General features: G+C 44.1%; 1 protein-coding gene across 2 annotated transcripts in view; it reads right to left on the bottom strand.

The window, feature by feature from the left end:
• TPD52 (tumor protein D52) overlaps nucleotides 1–6,118 on the bottom strand; it is a 40,709-nt gene extending 34,591 nt beyond the window's left edge. Inside the window, exon 1 of one of the 2 annotated variants that reach the window (XM_041464504.1) lies at nucleotides 6,003–6,118. In XM_041464504.1, the coding sequence (XP_041320438.1) occupies nucleotides 6,003–6,024 (22 nt within the window). In that variant the 5' untranslated portion in view covers nucleotides 6,025–6,118. The remainder of the gene's footprint in view (nucleotides 1–6,002) is intronic. The other variant, XM_041464505.1, reaches the window with a different exon arrangement.
• Nucleotides 6,119–20,648: the final 14,530 nt, after the last annotated feature.

The following is a 20,648-nucleotide window of genomic DNA, read 5'->3' as shown; positions in this document are numbered from 1 at the left end:
CTGTCAGTCAGCATCCAAGGACACTTATTGCTCTGCTCTCACACTCTGGAATAGAGAAGTTAGCTTGCAAAACAGGAAAGCTGCCTCTCAGTGACAGCATTCACACCACAGCAGTAGTGCTGGTTTCTCTCTAGATAGCATCAATCCACCCCTTTCTGCTCAGGAGCAAGTAACAGCACAGTGAGCATTTTTCCCACACACGAGCATTTGCTGGCAGCCAGTGCTGTCTTGCTCCCCCTACCCCACCCAGGGACAAGTGGCTGCAGACTCCTGCAGCTGTACTTGTACTCGCACTAGCAGAAAATCCATACAGCCATCTACACCTCTGCCAGAAATAAGTGTTTTCATAGCAGATACTACAGACCAGTCAGCCCAACTCATGGTATCATCTTGCCAAACAGCCAAAGCCAACACACAGCTATATATTCTTTCACTTCTGCTCCCTTAACCAGAGGCAGAGGAAAAGGAGGAAGACAAGTAAGAGGAAATGGCAGGAGTGACACTGAACCTTCAGGAGAGATCCAGATTAGAAAGTTCAGGGTAGCTGGTCTGTTACTGCAGCCCTTTTCAAAACAGAAGGCTTGCAGTAGAAAGCCTGTCCTCCAATACTAGGTTTTTGAGTGAAGGTTCCCAATCACTCTGGCTAACACACCCAAATATGAGCAATTTTGAAAACACTCCACCTTTAACAGGAGAGAAAGCTGTCCCTCTGGAGACTTAAATTGAAGCTGATACAGAGTGACTGTGTTGGCTGAACAAGAGCATTTCAATTTAGTGCTTAATCTCACTTAATGCCTGCTTTCCCTTTCAGTCACCCTTTGTTTGACATTTTTCTGCTTACTCACTGCAGGATATTAAAAGAACAAGGGTAAACACCTCCCCTTCCTCCATATAGGAAATCTCAAATTAGAAGTGCCCATATTACAAAGACTCCAGTGGAGGCAACAGTGGGATCATCATTCTCCTACCTGGAGGGCAGCATCTCATAAAAGCACAAAACCCCCACACCTATCAGGTGTCTGCTGCACAGGGCTCAGCAAACAACACTGCTGCTCTCTCCTATTAAATTAAGAAGGAAGAGTTTGGATTATTTTCTTTTGAAAATTGGTCAAGAAACATTGGGTTTCAAGAACACTCCCTGCACTGTATCTGCTGCCATGGAAACATCACTTTTTGAAGAGATATAGCACATATCGTCCCTTACCTGCAGCAATATCCAGCACCCTCAGGAATCAGCAATCCACAAACAGCTCACTGATTTTACATGGCAAATCTAGTCCCTTGTTTTTCTCTATACTGGCTGAGGGACTTCCTGCCAATAAAAACTGCCAGGACGTTCTCCTGTTAAAGGAGCAAACAGTTGTGAAGAAACAGGACAAAGCCTTTGCAGCCTTTACAACACTCAGGCAACAAAAGCAGATTTTGGGATGTCCTTACCCAGCAGGGTCAGTGCATGGCAGAAAGCATCAGAAGCCCCAACACCCACTTCCTTTATCACCCAGCTCCTCCTGGGACTATAGTGACATCTGGCTCACAAAGCAGAAGTTGTTAGTCAAAGGCTGCTGTATTCAGCAGCTGTAGAAGACAAGGGGGGGAAAATGTACATAAAAGATAGACAGTAGCATGAACAGAGATATGAATGACATAAAAATGAATAGAGATAACATTCCCAAGGCAGAGTAGTGCAGTATGTGGTTACTGACAGCCCCTGCAGATGGAAGGGGCTGCGCTCTGCAGCCTCCAAGCACAGTTCATAGCAGCTCAACAGCGCTCGTGCCCAGGCCAGGAGAGGTGTTAACAGATGGCAGCCAACTTTCAGCCATGAAAACCAGCTGTTCCCACTTTACCCATAAAGCATCCAGATCAAGCAGAGCAAGGCACCTGCTCAGCCTCCACCAGCACATTCTTAAACCGAAGCCAAGCTGCAGTGCTTTATTCTAGGCCAGAAATGTCAGCCTGAGCCCCCAAGGCCTCCCATTGCTTTGGTAGGCATTTGCAGTGGGAGCAAGGGGGAACTCGTGGGCTGCTTCAAAGTGTGGGAAACTGGAATAAAAAGGAATTGCATCAGTTTCACGTAGTTTGGGGATTTTAAAAGCCCTGAGCACTTACAGCTTGGCCTCATTGGAGGATTAAAGGACACAGATCCTTAGCTAAGCTTTCCCTGCACTAAAAGGTCTGAGAGTAGACCTTACTCTGCATGAGTGAAGGACTGCATTGACTGCTTGGGACAGTGGTCATTGCAGGGAACAGGGAAAAAGATCCATGCATACCACAAGCAACAGATTCTTTCCACAGTTGGAGCACTGGGCTGGTCCCCTTCTCCATACCCTACTGAAGTGGGTGTGAGTATGAATGAAGAGTTCCAGTTACCCTCCAATGCTCAAGCATTGCAGAAGGCAGGAACAGCTGACATTGGTCCAGCCTCCAGCTGCCCACCCAACAGCTGCGCATCAGCTGCTCCAGCATCCCTCCAACACAGCACACTGATCCCCCACATTTCTGTACCTCATTCATGCACTGCTGAGAGAGGACAGCAGTGCCATCAAATAACTATGTAATGCCACCTTATCACATCAGGACCCTCAGCCTCAGTCAGAACAAGGTTTTCCCCACCAATACAGTTTTTCTTGCAAAAGAAATGAAAGACTGCTGCTGTTCAAGGGACCAACTCGTAAACCTTCTGATACTTCTGTCATCTTCAAGTCACTGCTACAGACACTCAGCTCAGTGAAATCATTCTTTCTTTGCAGTTCCCACAACAGCTGTCCACTTGTATTTACTTACAAGTGTTTGATTTCACAATTGCATATTAAGTGAAAAAAAAAAAATCATACCTACAGTACTGCAAGTACCTAGTGATAAGAAAACAAATAAAGCAGTAGGAAAAGGTGCAGCTTTGTCCAACAGGACAATGGGGGAAACTTTGCCCTACTGCCAACAATAAGTTCTTTCTACACAAAAAAGAATATTAAAGTCTACTCTGTCAGCCCCGAAAGTACAAATCAAGGCTACAGGAAAAGATAGATTTACATAGTCTCTCAAGAAATCACATGTAGTGTTATGGGACTACTTTTAAGTACCACAAAAGCCTGAAGATTTTGAAAGACAAAAAATTACATAAGTGAAGTGTTGCTGAAGCATAAGAGGAACCCTGAACACAACATTGGAGATGGATCATTACCAGATATCTGTGCTGTGGTGCATGTGTTTGTGAGACTGCTCAATCGCACAGTCTCCTCATTCAGAACACTGCTTACACTGTAGGGGCAGCTTCATCCTTATTTTTCCACTGAGAAACTGTACCAGCACCAACAGTAACAGTGGCAAGTCAGAGAGAGACTCATTTTGCAAGCAAAATCAGGTGTGGTTGTGGTTTTGTTGTTTTGCTTTCTTTTGGCAGGGGGAGTAGGGACGAAGAGGGGACAACAGCATCTTTGTAAAAGCAAAACTGCAGTTATTAATCTATTCAGCAACTAAGTCCATAGAGTGAATCAGATTTTTGTTCATGACAAGTTAAAGAAAAGCAACAGAACAAGGGACTCCTCATCTCAGGATAATATTATAGCCATTTGGCTTGAGCTGCCACTACTGCTTTGGTGCCTGTAATCACAGAGCAAGAGACTCTGAGTGCTTGGAGACCTATTTCCAGAGCTGTTGGAGTGCACTGAGAATCACCTGGAGCCATCCAGTCTGTCCAAATATCCCTTCACTGAAAACAAAGACATCTCAAGTGAAAAGTTGCCCAGTGATTCTGATGCTGCTGGTAGTAGGCTAGGAACAACATCTTAAGGACTGCTGCCAAATCTGACTGCTCAAGAGAGAGGAGAGACTTAAGCACGTTCTACACCTGGAGCATTAGCCTCATCTAGTTTGGCTGCAGTCTTAACCATAACCTAGATTTTCTTCCTAATTACCGCTATGTGAGAAAGCTGTCACCATAACAACAAAGAGTGCAACCTCTGACTCACAATTTTACACAAATTAATTTCTGTTTGGAAGTGGTAATCCAGAAGGTTTACACTGGCACCAGAGACAGGACCTGATGGCCTGGACTTTAACCATATATGTTGGCTTTAGTGAATAATAATATTGTATCATCAAGGAGTTTCCAATGCAAGCACTCCAGTTTGCCAAGGTGGTCTTTGAAGTCTAATTGGCAGGGTATTAGAAGCCTTTAATCAACTGGCACAAGTGTGTTGACTATTCTAGATTTTCCCACTGTATCTGCAGATCTCCACCTCACCATGAAGAGAAAACAGCATAATTACTCCAAAAAGAAGGCAGAGGAAGAAGGTGTTGCACCACCTTTGCTCTGTAATAGTCCCTTGCATCACACTAGGTACACTATTCTGATAAACATCCTGAGGTGCAATACCCTCTTAGTACGAAGCAATTTATAACAGAAATGAGTACAACAGCAAAACAAGCCTCTAGGAAGTATCAGGACTGTCACCACAGTTTTTCAAAAGATCATGTTATTTTACTCTCCTTTCCCATCATTAGATGTTCAAGACCCTGCAGTTGCAATAACAACCTTTGCCTTTTTTATAGCCTCAAGAACTTTGAAACAAATACTGAAACCAGTTTTAATGCTCCTGCAGTTGCAATCAGAATTCTGAAGCAACTGACAGTTGTGCTATTTGCTGGCACAATTCTGTTTGGTGGTACCCAAGAATAGGGTTTGGGAGCTGTTTTCTTTCCTTTTTTGGGGGAGTTTGTTGGGGTTTTTTTGTTTGTTCTGTTTTTAATTTATACCTATATTGAAGATAGACACAGGACTTCAAAATGGTTGAAGAAACCTCCCTGAGGTGATTCAGCTCCTCACCAGATTACCTTCTGCTCAGGCAGAGATAGCCTGACCTTTTCTGTAAATACAGAGAAACTCAGAAAGCATTGTTGATTCTACAAGTGTACTACACAATCCTCGAAACACTCAGCTGGGAGCAAATCAAGGCTGGCGCCTGCTCAGCTAGCAGAGCACAAAGCTTGACTGTGGCAGAATAAGGGGTACGTTCCCAGCAGCTCCTGCACCTCCAATATCCCAGCCGCCACAAGTGCAGGCCTCCTGCCATCCCCAGCATGCCAAGCAGGAAAACCCTGAATGAAATCAGCCCAAGGGCACAGACACCGAGCTGGGCCAAGCAGCCCTGCCAGCTTGCTGCAGGTAACTTAGTGACCCCAGCCTGCCCTACCTCGTCTAGAGGAGAGCAGCTGGCATGTCGTTCAGTACCACACCATATAAAAGGCTCCAACTGATTCGTGAATGGGTTGGATAAATGTAATACACCTCTGTGGGATAAGCTTATACAGCAAGAGAACGTGCTTTGCTTGCATTCATGTCAGTTTTTATCAGGGCACTATTATCTTGGGCAAGGTGTCCCAAGGATTTTGGTTTCAATAAACCATGAAGTTTTAGGAAGAGTGTTGCAGGCACGGCAGCCAGGACACCAGTCTTCCCAGGCAAAAGGCACACCAGTGAAGCACCACAGAGGCGCCAGCCCTGCTGCCGCTCAGGGGCCGAGGGACAGCTGCCCTAACAGAGCTGCCAGCTGTGGAGCAACCCCGGGCTGGAGACGACTAAAAGGGAACAAACCCTGCGAACAGCGCTGGTCAATCCAAAGTCGCACACTCTATAATGGAAGAGCTTTACTTTTACTGCAGGGTGAAAGTAGAAAGTTTATTCTGCCCGCGAAGCGCCGCGGTTAGGCCGGGATGCGCTGCCCGTGCAGCCGCGGCTGGGGGCCCGGCAGCCGCCCCGTGCTCCGCCGCCCGGCCCCGGTTCCGCATTTCCCGAGCCGACGGCCGGCGCAGCCTTGCCCAGGCCGCGGGCAGCCCCTTCCGCACCGCCCGGCCCCAGCGCTGCCCGGCCCGGCAAGGCTGGGCTGGGCAGGGCAGTTCCGGGCCGAGCAGCGAAGGGCTGCGAGAGCCACCACCGCCGCCCCCGCCGCGCCAGCGCCGCCAGCCGCCCGGGGCGCAGCGGCAGCGCCCACCCCACGCCCTACCTTGGTCCCTCGGGGGCTCCATGGCGGCCCCGCGCCCGTCCCGGTGCCCGTCGCGGCTACCCCAGCTCGGCTCGACGCCCGCCCCCGCCGGCGCCTGGGTGGCAGCTGAGGCACCGCCCGTGCCCGCGGGGCGGGGCCGCGCCCGTCACTCAGCGGCGCGTCCCGCCCAGGTGAGCGAGCACCGCCCGCCCCGCCCCGCCCCGCGCAGGTGAGCGCAGCGCGGCGCGGCCCGCAGGGTGAGCCGCCCCGAGCCTGCCCCTCGGTCAGCCCCTCACCGGCTGTGCCCTGGCTCCAGGGCAGCGCCTGGCTCCGCTGTGCTGCTGCACCTCGGCTTGTGCTGGCTGACTCCGCGTGGCACCGGCTTGTGCGGCGAGACACAACCAACGTGCTGCCCGCAGCTGGTGCGACGGGCAGGAGGAAGCTACCACCGAAGAGATCCAGTTCACAGAATCAGTTAGGTTGGATAAAATCTCTGAGGTCACCGAGTCCAACCTGTGACCAAACACCAGCTTGTCAACCAGAGCATAGCACCAAGTGCCAAATCCAATCTTTGCTTAAACACCTCTAGGGACAGGGACTCCATCACCGCCCTGAGTGGCCCGTTCCCACATCTAATCTCCCTTTCAGTGATAAAATTCTTCCTAATGTCCAACCTAAACCACCCTGAGCATAGCTTAAGACTGTGTCATCTTGTCCAGTTGCTGATTGCCTGGGACAAGAGGCAGATGCCACCTGGCTTTCAGGTGGTTGTAGAGAGCGATCAGATCACCCCTGAACCTCCCTTTCTCCAGGCTATACAGCCCCAGCTTCCTCAGCCATTCCTCACAAGACTTGTGCTCCAGACCCTTCACCAGCTTTTGTCCTTCTCTGGACATGCCCCAGCACCTTTGTGCGGCTGTGGGATCTTCCTTCTGGTTGTATATCAAAATATACCCATCCACACAAATTGTGCTGCATTATAGAAGTTAAACTGTGATTTTATTCTCACTTTAAAGATTGCCCTGCAAGACTCACTAGCATTTACAGCAAGCTGATGGCTGTGGCTGCCTTAAGGAGACTTCAGCAGCTGAAGAGAAAACCAACAACTTTTCTAGCTGCAATCCTCCCTGCAATCACAGCTCTTTCTATTGAATTATCATTAAGTGCAGAGAAGTTTTCATTATGCATTTTGACCAGCAGTCTGCCTTACCGACAATATTAAGCTACCAAATAGATTTTTGCTTTACCCTTTTCAAATCCCTGGCCTTGACATCTATGGATTTGATTGTTTGAAAAGATCAATGCTTGTGCAGAATGAGCAGCAAGGCCTCCATGGCAGGGCTGTGTGAATAGCCAAATTGTCCCCAGCGTTCAGCATGCACAGTCACATGCTAAAGCAGAGCACAATAGAGAGTCATGAGGTGCCAACTCAGAATGTCCTTGCTTTGGATAAAAAACAGCAGCAGCAAATCCAGGTAGCTTTCGATCCACAAGGCAGCTGAGAAATGTGAGCTTTTGCTAGGGAAAAGGAGAGCATGTTTATATTCTAGGATATGCATAGTTGCAGCAGGACGTTGTTAGAGTGATGCCACGAAAACAGGAAGTCAATCAGAATATACCCTGCATGTTTATATTTTTTTCCCAGATATATGACTCAACACACATCTCAGATATGTTTTATGATGGTTTCAAAAAATAAATTCAAATAGATATTTGAGAGGGTACATCTGCTTCTATTAAAAAAAAAAATTCCCCCACAGTACTCCACTTGAAGTCCCAAGCTTTCCCACTGACCAGCAGATATGTTATACATTATCTGTAATGGCAGTGGAAGAATATCAGTAGCAATAAAATTTGCCCTTCTTTGAAGGTACTTTTCACTACTAGCAGGCCTGGCAGCTCTGAAATGCCCGTCAAGAACCAACTCGCAGAGCAGTGAAGCTGTCAGCATCTCACTGCCTCTTGTAGGGGAAGGGACATTTCACTAGCACATCCATAAAAGCAAGAGTTGGCCATCAGGAAAGGACTACTACCTGGAGAGCTGGTTCAGTACCCTCTGGTAATGACACTCCCACCAGCCCAGCTGAGTTTGAGTAGAGTAGAGCACTGCTGATTCACTCACCACCCACCCAGCTGAGGAACACCCTGCTAAATGCAAGTACAGCCTGAATGCACAGTTTTACTCACAGTTGCTGAACTCTAAGCTTAGAAAAACCCCCTTCCCAGTCCTGCTGGATACTGTGCTGTTCAATTTCCCCAGCAGCTATGGCCCTCTCAAAGTAGCAATGGGGTACCAGATCCCAAACAGGTCCCCAGATGTCCTGCCCAGAAAATTTTTAGATAAAAGAGAAACAGCCAAACCTCACCATCTCCAAATACAATGATGTCATTGCTATTTTGCTCATTGCCCTGACTAGCAAGAAGATGGAATTGTAACAAGCACCTGTTACTCAAATTGAAGCATGTTACAAGTTGTATGAATGTTGCCTACAGGCTCCAATTATGATCACAGGACATAAATACATGAACTGAGAAGAAAAGGTTGCATCTGTCCTGAAGGTCCCGCTGTGTCTATGAAAAAGGACAGAAGTATAGGACAATGGATGTACTGAGATCAGTTCCTGCAACTCCTTGTTTTCTTCAATCAGTTATAACAAATGAAAACAAAGCATGTATAGCAACCTGGTCTAGTGGAAGGTGTCCTTGTCCACTTCAGTGGGGTTGGAACTAGATGATCTTTAAGGTCCCTTCCAACCCAAGCCATTCTAGGATTCTATAGAAGGCAAGCCTACTAGAACTTTGAATCACCTAATTACAGGACTTGAAAATACTTTGTCCTGAGTGGTATGGGGCCTGTCCTGTGCAAGGGATGTTTATTGCCAGGGAATATGAGTAGAGCAACACACACAGAAACACCTGACATTATGGCTGCATGTCACATTTCATTTCCCACTCACGACCCTGGAGCCTTCCCAGCATTCTGCCATACTGATACTCCCACTGTGGAGTCAGAGCCCAGTTTTAAAATACATTCCCCCTGGATCAGCTGTTTATTGAAAATAACTGGCAAGGCAGTCAGAAGTGAATAAAGGCCAAGGTGTCAAAGATATAATACTGACAAAGTGAATGTATATTGAAGAATATACATTTAAGACTAATTTATTTCCATTTTATTTCAAAATGCAATAAAAGATTACCGTTGGCTTGGCTCCTTTCAAGGCCTGGAATAATTTTATTAAGCTAAACCTCTGTTCAACTACCTCTTCTAGGCAGAAAAGTAAGCCCTTAGCTCCCATAAATCTGTCCTAGGCTCAGGGGGAAGTATTCTGCCATGGGTTAGGATCATGTTCACAACCTCCAATGGAAATGGTTCCAGTGCATACAAAGAAAGTTCACAGGACCAAAAGAGTGTGACATTCAATTTTAGTGAGAGAAGAACCTTGTTGCTCATCTGTGTTCTTCTAGGGACATTTATAAATATTCATTGTGATGTAGCTAAGCCCACCATTCTCTGGCTTACCTCATAGCCCCTTCCTCATAACCTCTGGCTTGGGCACTCCCTTGCAAAGTAAAAATTCAAAACCCGTTTACCAGAGGACACATACACATTCTGAACCACCAGTATAACAGGTAAATAAAAGCTGTAATGAATCTGTATTTACCATATGCCAGGTGAATATCACTGGGATATTAGTGGAAGAAAAACAGACAAGCAAGCACACTCCCTCCCTCTACATTATTGCCTGATGCACCAAGCATAACCCTGAAAGCACTTAACTGGATCAAAGTCCTGGCAGCCAAAGAGGGGCATACATTGGATCAGAAATGCTATGCAATATGTCCCTCCTGAGGAAGCATTAAAAGTCGCTAAAATCAGATCTGCCTATGCCAAATCAGCTGTACAATCAAAAAGAGATGTTGAATGTGTAAGAGCCTTTTTAGGCTGGTATCGTCTGACTCACAAGTCAAAGAGTTTATAGGTTTTTATTATGTATTTCTTGCTAAAACTCTTTTGTGGAAAATAAATTTTTCATACCTCTTAGTGTTTACAGGTCAAGATCATACCATGGTATGAGAGTGGGATAGATAAGCAGATGCCTAGTGGCATTCTAAAATCCCATAGGCTCCCACAAGTGAAGAGCAGCACGTTGCTGAAAATATCTGTGGCTGCCTTTCCACCTCTTTAAATGCCTGAGTGTCTCCAAGTCCAAGGCCACTTTTGAAACCAATCCTGAACTGGTTAAATGCTGAACACCCTGCAGTTCTAAGTATTTGAGTGAGAACACATTGAGGCCAGGGCTGTTGGAGATGACTCCAAAAGACCTTGGAGGTCTTCAGCTGAGTAGACTACCATAAAGAAGCCTCCACAAGCATTGCACAGTGGTGCTAGCTGTGGGACTTTTATTTGTCCTGGGTCAAATCCCAAAATCCTTACAGGCACTAAACCTTCCATCAAAGGACCAATCTTCAAATGCCTACATTAACTTCTTCCTGTAACTAATCTGACTGGGTGCCTGCAAAAGGCTGTTAACTGGGAGTTTGCACCTCCCAAAAACCTGTAGCAGCTTTTGGCACCCTCTGTGTACAGCTGCTAGCAGATGTGGGGTAAAATGGCTTGGGGTGGGAAGTAAACATTTAAAATAAATAAATAAGTAAATCATTCTAATCCCGTGTTAAATCTGCTACAGGGGCACTAGAGGGAGGGCTAGAGCACCGCATGAGTTTGGAATTTGCGTGTCTCTTGGTTATTTCATTATTTCCCAATGAAGGAAGAATACCTATATGTTTATTTTAATTAAGTGCCCAAATCTCCAAACAGATCTTATTTTGCATGAGATACATACAAGAAATTGAGCATAGATGTGCAAACAGATGCATGAATGCTGTAAATGTATATCTAGCAATACCTCATATTTATTTTTCCCCCCTCTCCCCACCTCTGCTACTTTCATTTGTGAGCAGAAGAAATGTTTCTAACTTCTCATTACCTGTTTATCTTGTACCACAACTGTCTTTGACAGCATTTGCTCTATTATAGCTCCAGGAATGATGAGATAAAATGTTCTCAAGCCTTCTAGCTGTTTCCGGTTATGAAATAAATATATTGATTGGAATGCACTGTCTTTTCTTTTCACCATGCATCATGATCTACAGCAAGCTTTATTGCTGTAGTAAATATACTGTAGATAAAGCCATAGCTAAACTAAATCCATGTCAATTAACTACTGCTAATTAGTCACAATGATGCTATTTCAGAAGTAGAACATTTTACATTCTAAAATGTTAAAATGCAATAGAACTATGAGCCTTGAAATAATAGATGAATAGAACATTTTAACATTCTAAAATTGATACTGGGAATAAAATGAGGTCATGTCTTCAGTAACTCATTACTAAATTATTTTTAAGGCTGCAGTGTTGTACAGTTACTACATGATAATTAAGAACCAGAGGATCTAGATTTAAATTGTAGTTAACTTTTGGAATGCTCTTGTGAGATGACTGTGTACTACCAGGTCCACTTCACTACTGGTAAACCAAAACGCAAAAGAGAAGTATTATTTAATATTTTTTAGAAACAGACAAAAAAAAAAAAAAAAAAAAAAAAAAAAAAAGAAAAGCAGAACTGGGGCCAGAAGAAATATGTAGGAGTGCAATTACAAGGTTACAAGGGAGAAAAAAAAAGCAATGATCCAATTAACTAAAATTGCTGCAAATTGTTTATGTATTTTACAAGCAGAAGAAGACTAATGGGAAAGCCTGCTTGCTTGCATAACAGAAGCTGTAGGACTCCAGCCTTCTGAATTCCCTCAGACATTTTTTCCTTATCCATTTTACAAACAAGAAGTAAAGGCTCATAGTTCCTTGATATTGTAACATCTAGCCTATTGCAGAGACAAAATCTGTGTTTCAGGCTTCTAAGTATATAGCTGTTTTCACTGAAAAGGCATACCACTGAGCTAGAAAATGTAAAGTGAAAATAAGAGCAACAAATTAGACTATAAACACTGAGATTAAACTTTCATTCATCTCATTAATATTTTACTAGTTACATTGTCTACTCCCTGCTGCCATTATTATAGTGACTAGGCAGTTCCATTACAGTCTCACTTAGAAATGCTTCCAGTAAGAGATGCACAAATCAGATGTAACTCATATAAGTTAGCCTTTCCTCCAGACTGTTGTAAAGCCAACTATGCTACATGTTTTAACATAGTTCCTACCTGATCTTATAAAGCTCACTTTGAAACTCCTTGCAAAAAACATGCCTTGAAATTTCCCCAGAGAAGACAGACCATACTTCCAATTCCAGTCACAACAAAACAGATAAAGCAAGTCTCCTCCCTTCTTTTCCCACAACATATCTATTTTGTTTAAAAGCAGCACAGAGTTTATCCATTTTCTCAGAGAGCCTAAACTGCCACCAGAACTTTTCAAAAATGGGGCTGCCACTTCCCTGCCCATCAGCAACAAGGAAGCACAGATGTGGTTCTGTGAAGTCAGACACCAGTCAGCCCCAGCCCAAGCAGATTTCGGGTTTAGTTTCTTCTCTTCAAAGAGAAAATGACTGTACTCATTTCATTTGCAATAGCCTGTAGATTTCATGTCTGAATTATACATTACTGCATGTGCTAAATGCAAGCAGGAAGGCATTCTTGTTTGCCTGTGCATTCACTGAGGTTTGTGCATGTAAGCAGTGATAAAGCCACACTGCAGGCTGATGGCAAGCAGTGCACATGCAGTTACCTGCCCACTAACCCAAAGGAGAATTTATGCCCCTTAAAGCAATATCCTGCCCTCCTACAGCACTAGCTGGGCCACATATAGATGTTTATACCTTCATTCTAAATTTGTATCTCTCAGCTCCTTCTTGACCTCAGGATGTGTCCTCAGTTCATGCTTTGAGAATTTCATTCTCAGTCCTCACTGCAGCAGCAGCAGCTCTCCAGATCAATATATAGACGTGAACTGGGTGAATAACTGTGAAGCTCCTGTGTCTGAGAAATTCCCTCTACTGTCCCAAAACTGTATTTTTTCATTACGTATTCTTCATTCCCATTACTTCACTAAATAAATAGTCTGAGTCTCGTATTTGACTATTAGCTAGACTTGGTTTCAGTGCAGATTCGGTTTCCTTTGTGGTAGCAGAGGCTGTTGACTGTTCCTAGTGTGCACTTGGCAAGACGGCTTTCCTTTGTTACTTTGGAGGACAGTCATTCCAGGCATGTCAATGCCCCTACCCCACTGCAGGGCAGGACCCCACAAAACAACCCAGAATTTGGTCACAGTCTTGTCCTTTTACATCTCCTATGGGTGGCTCCACTGAGCTCCTGGCTGGAAACAGGGACGTGCTACACATAATGACACTCTGCACTGCAGTAAGGGGTGCTACAAGGGCAAACTCCTAATCCACCTGTAAAGCCCTGGGAGAATGCAAAACACAACAGGAGGTCTGAGGAAACAGCTGATTGCCTGCTCTTCCTTCTTCTTCTGAAAGCATTTTAATGTACTTCCTTTCACTGAAAACCAGAAATCAATGCATGACATCCTCCCTACACTCACAGACGTGTCTAGGTGCTGTAGTTCAAAGGCATAGAAGAGTGTGTAAGTCCAAAAGCTGTAAGGGAGCAGGTCCTGCAATTCACAGGTTCATGACAATTAATCCTTTAATCGAGGTATTCAGAGGAGTTTTATGAACAATATGTTGGTTTGCTGAAGGAAACAAGCATGTGAAGGGTTTTGTTACTCAGCCTGGAGCCAGACCCTGCTTTTCTGTGTGAAAAACTATTATTTGTGGCTGTTGTCTCAGAACACTGAACTCTCTATTTTTATTTCTCTTGTGAAAATGGTACATAATGGTATCTTCAGTGTGCATTCAACTTACTTTTTTATCTACTGCTGTCAGCATAAAACAGCCTATGACAAGGCCATAGTTTCTTTTGCAGCTCTTATATGGCTTATCCTTAAGGTTAATAAAGTAAATCACTATGTAGCTCTGTGTCTCCAGCCAATTTCAGCATTAAGAGGAAGTATCACAGATAACACAGCTAATTCTCTTCTTCTGTGTACCAAGACACAGTCAGAGTCAACTCACTGGCGTGCAGTTTTCACTGTTATCAAAACAGAAAATGAAAGGGGAGTTCAGCATGCACCCTGAAGAAATTAAAGACATGCTGCACATTCATTTTCTTATTGAGTAAAGCAGTAAAAAAGAGGTTTGTCTAATGAAGAAAAAGTAATTAACATTTGAAGATGTGTCCTGCTCCTGTGAGGGAGCTTTTCTGCAGAGTATTTCTGTCAAGCTAGAGTCTCCAAGTGTCTTGCAGTATTAAATATGTTAGCTGAAGAGCTAAATAATAAATAAGGGCAGTGGAAGACAGAGCTTTTAGAAAAGCTCTAAGTGGTCATTTCTTTCATATTTAAAGAGCATGTACACTACTTCCGCTCAGCCCTGCCCACTGCCCCCCCCCCAAAAAAAAAAACCCAAAGCAACAATCCTCTTAAGTTGGCTGATGATAAATTCTCTGTTTCTACGCTCCATCTCTCTGCACAAAAGTGCACACAATAAGAGAAGGTGTGGATGTTTAGGAAGTCAGTTTCCACATGGATGATTTCTTGGCTTTTACTTGCCTTAGCTGCATGACTCTTCCAGCGACCCATTTCTGTGGCAGCTGCCACCTCACTGCCACTGCGCTGTCTCACTGTCCTCGGACATTTGGAAAGTGCCTGTAATTATTTATCAGGTCAGGGAAAATGCCAGCACCCGCCATGTGATGTTTATGAGCTTCCCCCAGAGCACCTCCAGGTGCTGTGCAATGCATTTTTACAGGGGCTGTAGTTCAGCAGTCTGGTTTGCTGACAGAGAATTCCCTCCTTGCTTCTCCATGCATTGCTTGCAGTTTCCCAGCCTGCAAACCCTATGGATCCCTCACCCCCATCTAAACAGGAGGAAAGGAGAGACCAGCAGACCAAAGAGCAAAACCAGCCCTTAAGACAGCAGCTGGAGGAAGACATTCCTAGGAGGCATTGCCAGACACAAAAAAAGACAAAGCTCCAACAGCCTTCCTTTCTCATGAAGCTTCTTACATGGCTTGTCTTTATTTACCTTGTCTTTTCTTCTTTATAGTCAACAGAAATATAAATACTAAAAGGATTGGGCAAAATTGTACCCTTTCACAACCTTAATGTTGTAGGCAGTGGTAAGTGGCCAGACTCCAGCCTCCAGCCTCCTTTTTGCCACTGCTGAAGATAAGATAAAGTCTTCAAAATAATGTTTTTTTAAATGGCATTTGATATAATTCTGGTTATTTTAACTTTCTTTTCCCATCAAGAACCTTGAGGGAGCTTCATGCCCTCAGACTCACCTTTTCTGCCTTCTGGGCAGTTCTAACGACATAGTGCTGTCTTCATCTAGGTCATGTGCAAACTGGGGTCAAAACAGCTTAGTTAATGGTACTTCATAAAGAAAAGAAGAAAAATTGAGGTGAATGCCATACATAATCAAGTACTGGGAGACAGTGAAACTTGGGCAAAAAAACCCCAAAATGTTATGTTTACATCAAGCTGCAAGACTTGCTCACCACACTTCTGATGTCTTGTGCTCAGAACTCATTTTCCAAACCCATTAATTTCTATTTTTATATCACTCCCACAAGTATATTACTATTATCTCTACTTGCAAAACAATGACAAATTCAAACAGAAATGCATTTTGCAGGCCAGGTTGCTTTTTTTAGTTGTGATGCTGCAACAAATAGAGACATATTTGTTTATTGCTATTAATTTTTTATTAATGTATATATATCTTCTTACACAAAGCTTTAGAGTACAAAGCTCTTATGAGGAGCAGCTGAGGAAACTGAGGTTTTTAGCCTGGATAAAAGGAGGCTCAGAAAGCATCTTATCACTCTCTACTCTCATTGCCAGAAAGGAGGTGGTAGTGAGTGTCTTCTCCCAAGTAACAAGTGACAGCAGGAGAGGAAGTGGCCTCAAGATGCACCAGAGGAGGTTTGGATTGGTTATTAAGAAAAATTTTTCACTGGAAGGGTCATAAAGCATCAGAACAGGCTGCCCAGGAAAGTGACTGATTCATTATCCCTGCAGGTATTTAAAAGATGAGTAGATGTAGCACTTGAGAACAGGGTTTAGTGGTGGACTTGGTGATGTTAAGTTAATGATTGGGCTTGATGATCTTAAGGGTCTTTTCCAAGCTAAATGATTCTGTGATCCTTTTCTGTGGTTCTGTGGAGCTCTCTTGCTGTCCCTCACCCTGTTGTGTCAAGGCAGGCAGAAGGACCTGCTGTGCCAATCATGCAGCTACTCCAGGCCAGCTCTGCAGTACCCAACTCTGGGATTTTCAGTAATGTAGCTGTAGAGCAAGAAATTGAATTGCAGGTTGTCGTCTAGCCATGGGGCAGCAGAAATATGGACTGCTGGTGAGTCCTGGGCTTGCACAGCTACACATAACCAGGTCCTGAACTAGTCAGGGCATACTCCACAAGACATGGCTTTAGTGGTGAGTCCAGTAGGCAAAGAGGTATTTTTGTTTGTTGTAGGGTACACACTGCAATGAGAATAGTCCAAATAATCTCCACAGGGTATATTACAACTGAGTCCAGAGGTGATAATCTCTGCAGAGTATATCACAGTTGAGTTCAGAGCTGAGTTTATAACGCAGATCAATCTGACAGCACTTGTTCACATGAAAAATGGAGTTAAAATAGTGGTTCTAAATATTTGCTTCAATTGTAAGGTATCTATCTGGAAGGTAACACCTCGCTCATATTGCTTGAGAATTCATGTGTCCTGTGCCCAAGAACTCAGCAATGCCCACAAACCAGGAGGAGTGGATTTGAGCTTCAGGGCCCCCATTCCCTTCTCTTACAGCTGGTGTGGAATTCTTACAGCAAAGGCAACAGGGGAAACAGAGACCTTTTGCTTATATGACATTGCTTTGCTAGAACATCATGAGGATATTTACATGTGACATTATGTGACAGCCAAATAATGCTTTTAATAAAAACATAACCCAGTCAGTGTCTTCAGCCTGCTGACTCTGCTTTTCATAACACTCTTTATCAAAGTCAGGAAGCTGTCAAAAGCTATAAATGGTGCTGAAGGAAAGTGCTAATGTCGTTCCTTGAGCCTGTCATCTACATAATGGGGAAATATTAACATGGAGATATTAACACAAGATATTTCTTGTTCTAAAGGTGCAAGGGTTTTAACTCAACTGAAGTGTTTAGAAAATGTGAACTGATTTTTGAACCAGCATGAATCACTACAGTTGATATTGACTTCAGCTTAGACAAGCTGACTTCTACTGAGGATGCAATATAAATATTGACAAATCTGCTATTATTCATTGGAAATAATGAGCTGGGCAGAAACAGCTTCAGCATGTGGCAGCACAAGGCAATTCAACTTCACTTGGGTTTTGAATTGAAGGCAATTTTAGAGAATGTGGTTAAATCATTCTCTGGAAAGCCCAAAAACAAGTCAGGGTGCTGTGAGGAGCACTGTGCTGCTCCCTGGCAGCACAGCCAGCAAAGCTGAGCCCTCACCAAGGAGCTGGGGTGCTGAGAAGCCAGGACAGGATCAGGTGCAGGGCAGCAGCCGGCATCAGACACAGATGGGTGGTCACCAAGCAAGTCTGTAGCAACAGGCCAGGTACAAGGGCAAGTCAGGAAGCTGATCTGGAGGAGCTGGGTCAGGGTCAGAATCACAGCAGCAGCATCCAGGGCACAGGCACCACTGCAGCACAGGTGGGGCCAGGGGTAAAACCTCAGCTAAAAACATCTCCCAGAAGGCAGGAGGGCAGGCCTGTGCTTCTGTGTGTCTTCCCAACAGCCCTAATCAGTGGAGCTTGGTTGACCTTGGATATAGCCAGCTATGCTCCAGAAGGGGATTTGCCCAGAGTCCTGGCAAGAAGGTTCCATTTTTCCATCCCTGTTTAGAAATATAATTTTCCCCACCTTCTCCTACTCTCTTTGACAGATATCAGTCAGAACTGCATCTCATTAGTATGAATTGAAATTTTCACAAATCTTCAGCAGGCTAATTGTTGAGTGACTTCACAATAAAAGAAGAAAGCAAGTATATTTTAATTTTAAGAATACATCTGGGAGATTAGAAGACAGGTTTAGATAGAGGAAGAGCTCCTTAACACACTGCTTGGTCTGTGCAGGGAGTGTGAAAACCAGGGGGTGGAGTTATCCCTTTAAATAAAATAATCCATTTAGAGGAGCTGGTCCATCCCTGGTGAAAGTCACACAAAATACATGTTATTGCTACTAATTCTCCCACTACTAAGCACATCTACCACTTTGGGGGAATTGTGCTGAAAATGTGGCTTTAATGTCTATTAAAGACAGGTATCTCAGGTAGGCTTCAAGTAGATGGGCAGCTTCCCTTACCAGGAAGAGCTCTGCACACCAGCGCTGGGTCTGGATCCAGCAGCACCAGACAAAAGTGCATATGGAGCAAGCTCTCCTTCGTCATTCTTCTATACAAATGCTGATGCCTCTGAAAAGAGAAAAAGTCTGATTAATGTGGTTGCTTTCATTGTATTAATTTCATGCTACTTACAGGCATAAATGTGTGTGGTGATAAGAAGCAGTAATGGAGAAGGCAATGAGCACATGGAGAGTCAGAGAGGGGACATGTGGACCAATTACAGTATTAAACATACAAACTTTTCAGTTCTTATCATATTACTTAAATATTTGGAGGTTAGCAGTCATATGTTGGAGACGGAGCATATGTTAGGTTTAAAGAAAGGGAAACGTAGAGAGCAGGCAGAATCAGACGGGGACCTCCTGACTCAGAGGTCAATTCTGATGTTTCACAGGGCTCCTCACTGGTGGAGTAACATCCCAGTCTGCCATGGGAAGAGGGACCTGCCTGCCTGCCTGTGGAGGCCAGCAATTCCCTGCTGAGCCAGCAGGAATATGATATCACTTATCTGCTTCTGAGGATGGAAAAAGACATTTACAAGGACCAGATCCCACCAGAGAACATCAGTGTTTGAAGTAATCACTGCCAGATAATTTGGACTTGAAATGACTGAATGTCCAGGGCTCTTCTTTTCTAGACACAGCAGTGGACATACTGTTTGTGATGGAACGGGAGATCACAAAAACCAGGGACATTTTTCCCCATCTTCATTCAACAAATTGCAAAGATCTAACAAAAGACCCCCAAAGAAGCCCTTTCTCAGCAGCAGCTGGTAGAGCCTGAAGCCTGGATGCTGCTGGTCAGTGTTCAGGACCTCCAGGGATCCTGCATCTCTCTCAGTCAAAATCAGTATTTGGAATATGCTGGCTTTTTCCATTGGACAGGAGGAAACTGCAAAGTTTTAGCTGTAAAATAATACAGCTCAGGAGTATTTCAGGAACAAATATTTGAAAAGTTACATGAAATTATGAACGCAAGAGTGTCCAATCATTCAGCTTTGAACACTTACTGAGTTAGGCCTGTATTTCTAGGTGCAAAGCCTAAAAATCTGACTATGTTTATTTATTGATCTAGCAGTTTTAATTCCATTAATTGGTAAATTGCTGTGGGAAATGAGCAGCTTGAACTTTTCTGAACTCCCACATATTGATTGCTCTAAGCAAGATCCAAGTATGGCAAAGAGGTTTGTCACTGCTGCAATATCAGGTACAGAATATGTGGAGAAAAAGAAAAGGCAAAAATATGTGTGGAGAGAATTTTTCACAATTAGGAAACCTTGAAATAGACTGTTGGCCCTGAATTTGCCAGAATGGAGAATCAAGTGGATTCACTAAAAGGCAAATAATTTGCAGTAATAATGTCCCATGTTTCCATCTTCACCCAGAACAGAGCTCATAGCAGGAAATAATGGTCCTGGAGTGAGAAAAAAAAAGGAGAGGAAAGCATAGATCTTATAGGTAAAGCTGCTCTGGCTTGCAGGTGGATACTTCTCTCCAAAACTCTCAGAGCTAATCTGGCTAAGAGTTCACTTTGACTAACTCATGAGGAATCCCAAAGAAACGAGCTCTTGATTAAATTCAGGGGGAAAATCTCCTGCTTTGAACTTGACCTATTCTATTCTGGGTGTCCTGCATTCCTTACTCTGGGTTACAGGAAGATAAAGTTGCTTCTTCAAGCTCTTGGAAAGAGGATTGACATGGGATGAAGGCAAATCTCATGGAAAGGCTCCAGGGACCAAATGTCAGGCCACCAGCTCGTCAGTTGAAGAGAGATAAAAGAAGAGGGCATCCTTGGCAAATGATTACTAAGGAGTAATAATTTGTTCAAGCCACTGAAAGGATTCCTGACTGCAGGAATCCCTCTCTTTACTTGGCCTGAATACACATGTATTCCTTCTTTGAATATTTTATGCTGTTCTGGCTTGTAGCATGCATTCCACTGTGCCCTGGTTCGAGTGTTGGTTTCCTATGTCATTTGGAACAGTCTCAAGAAAGAAGAGAAAAATGGTTTTAAAGGAAAGAAAAATTAGCAAAATGTGCATTTCCATCCCTAGTATCTGGGGCAACAGATGGGGTGGTGAAAAATATGCCTGTAGGGCAAAATTCTGCTCAAATCACTCTTGTGCCCACCAGAGTCAGTTCCAATTTAAAGCACTGAGGATCATGCTCTGTGGAGCTACACTTTGTTAATTTATTATCCCTCACCTTAATC

Source organism: Pyrgilauda ruficollis, unplaced genomic scaffold (genome assembly GCF_017590135.1).
Source record: "Pyrgilauda ruficollis isolate IOZ18807 unplaced genomic scaffold, ASM1759013v1 scaffold18, whole genome shotgun sequence".
Lineage (NCBI taxonomy): Eukaryota > Metazoa > Chordata > Aves > Passeriformes > Passeridae > Pyrgilauda > Pyrgilauda ruficollis.
This window is presented reverse-complemented; position numbering and strand designations above follow the sequence as displayed.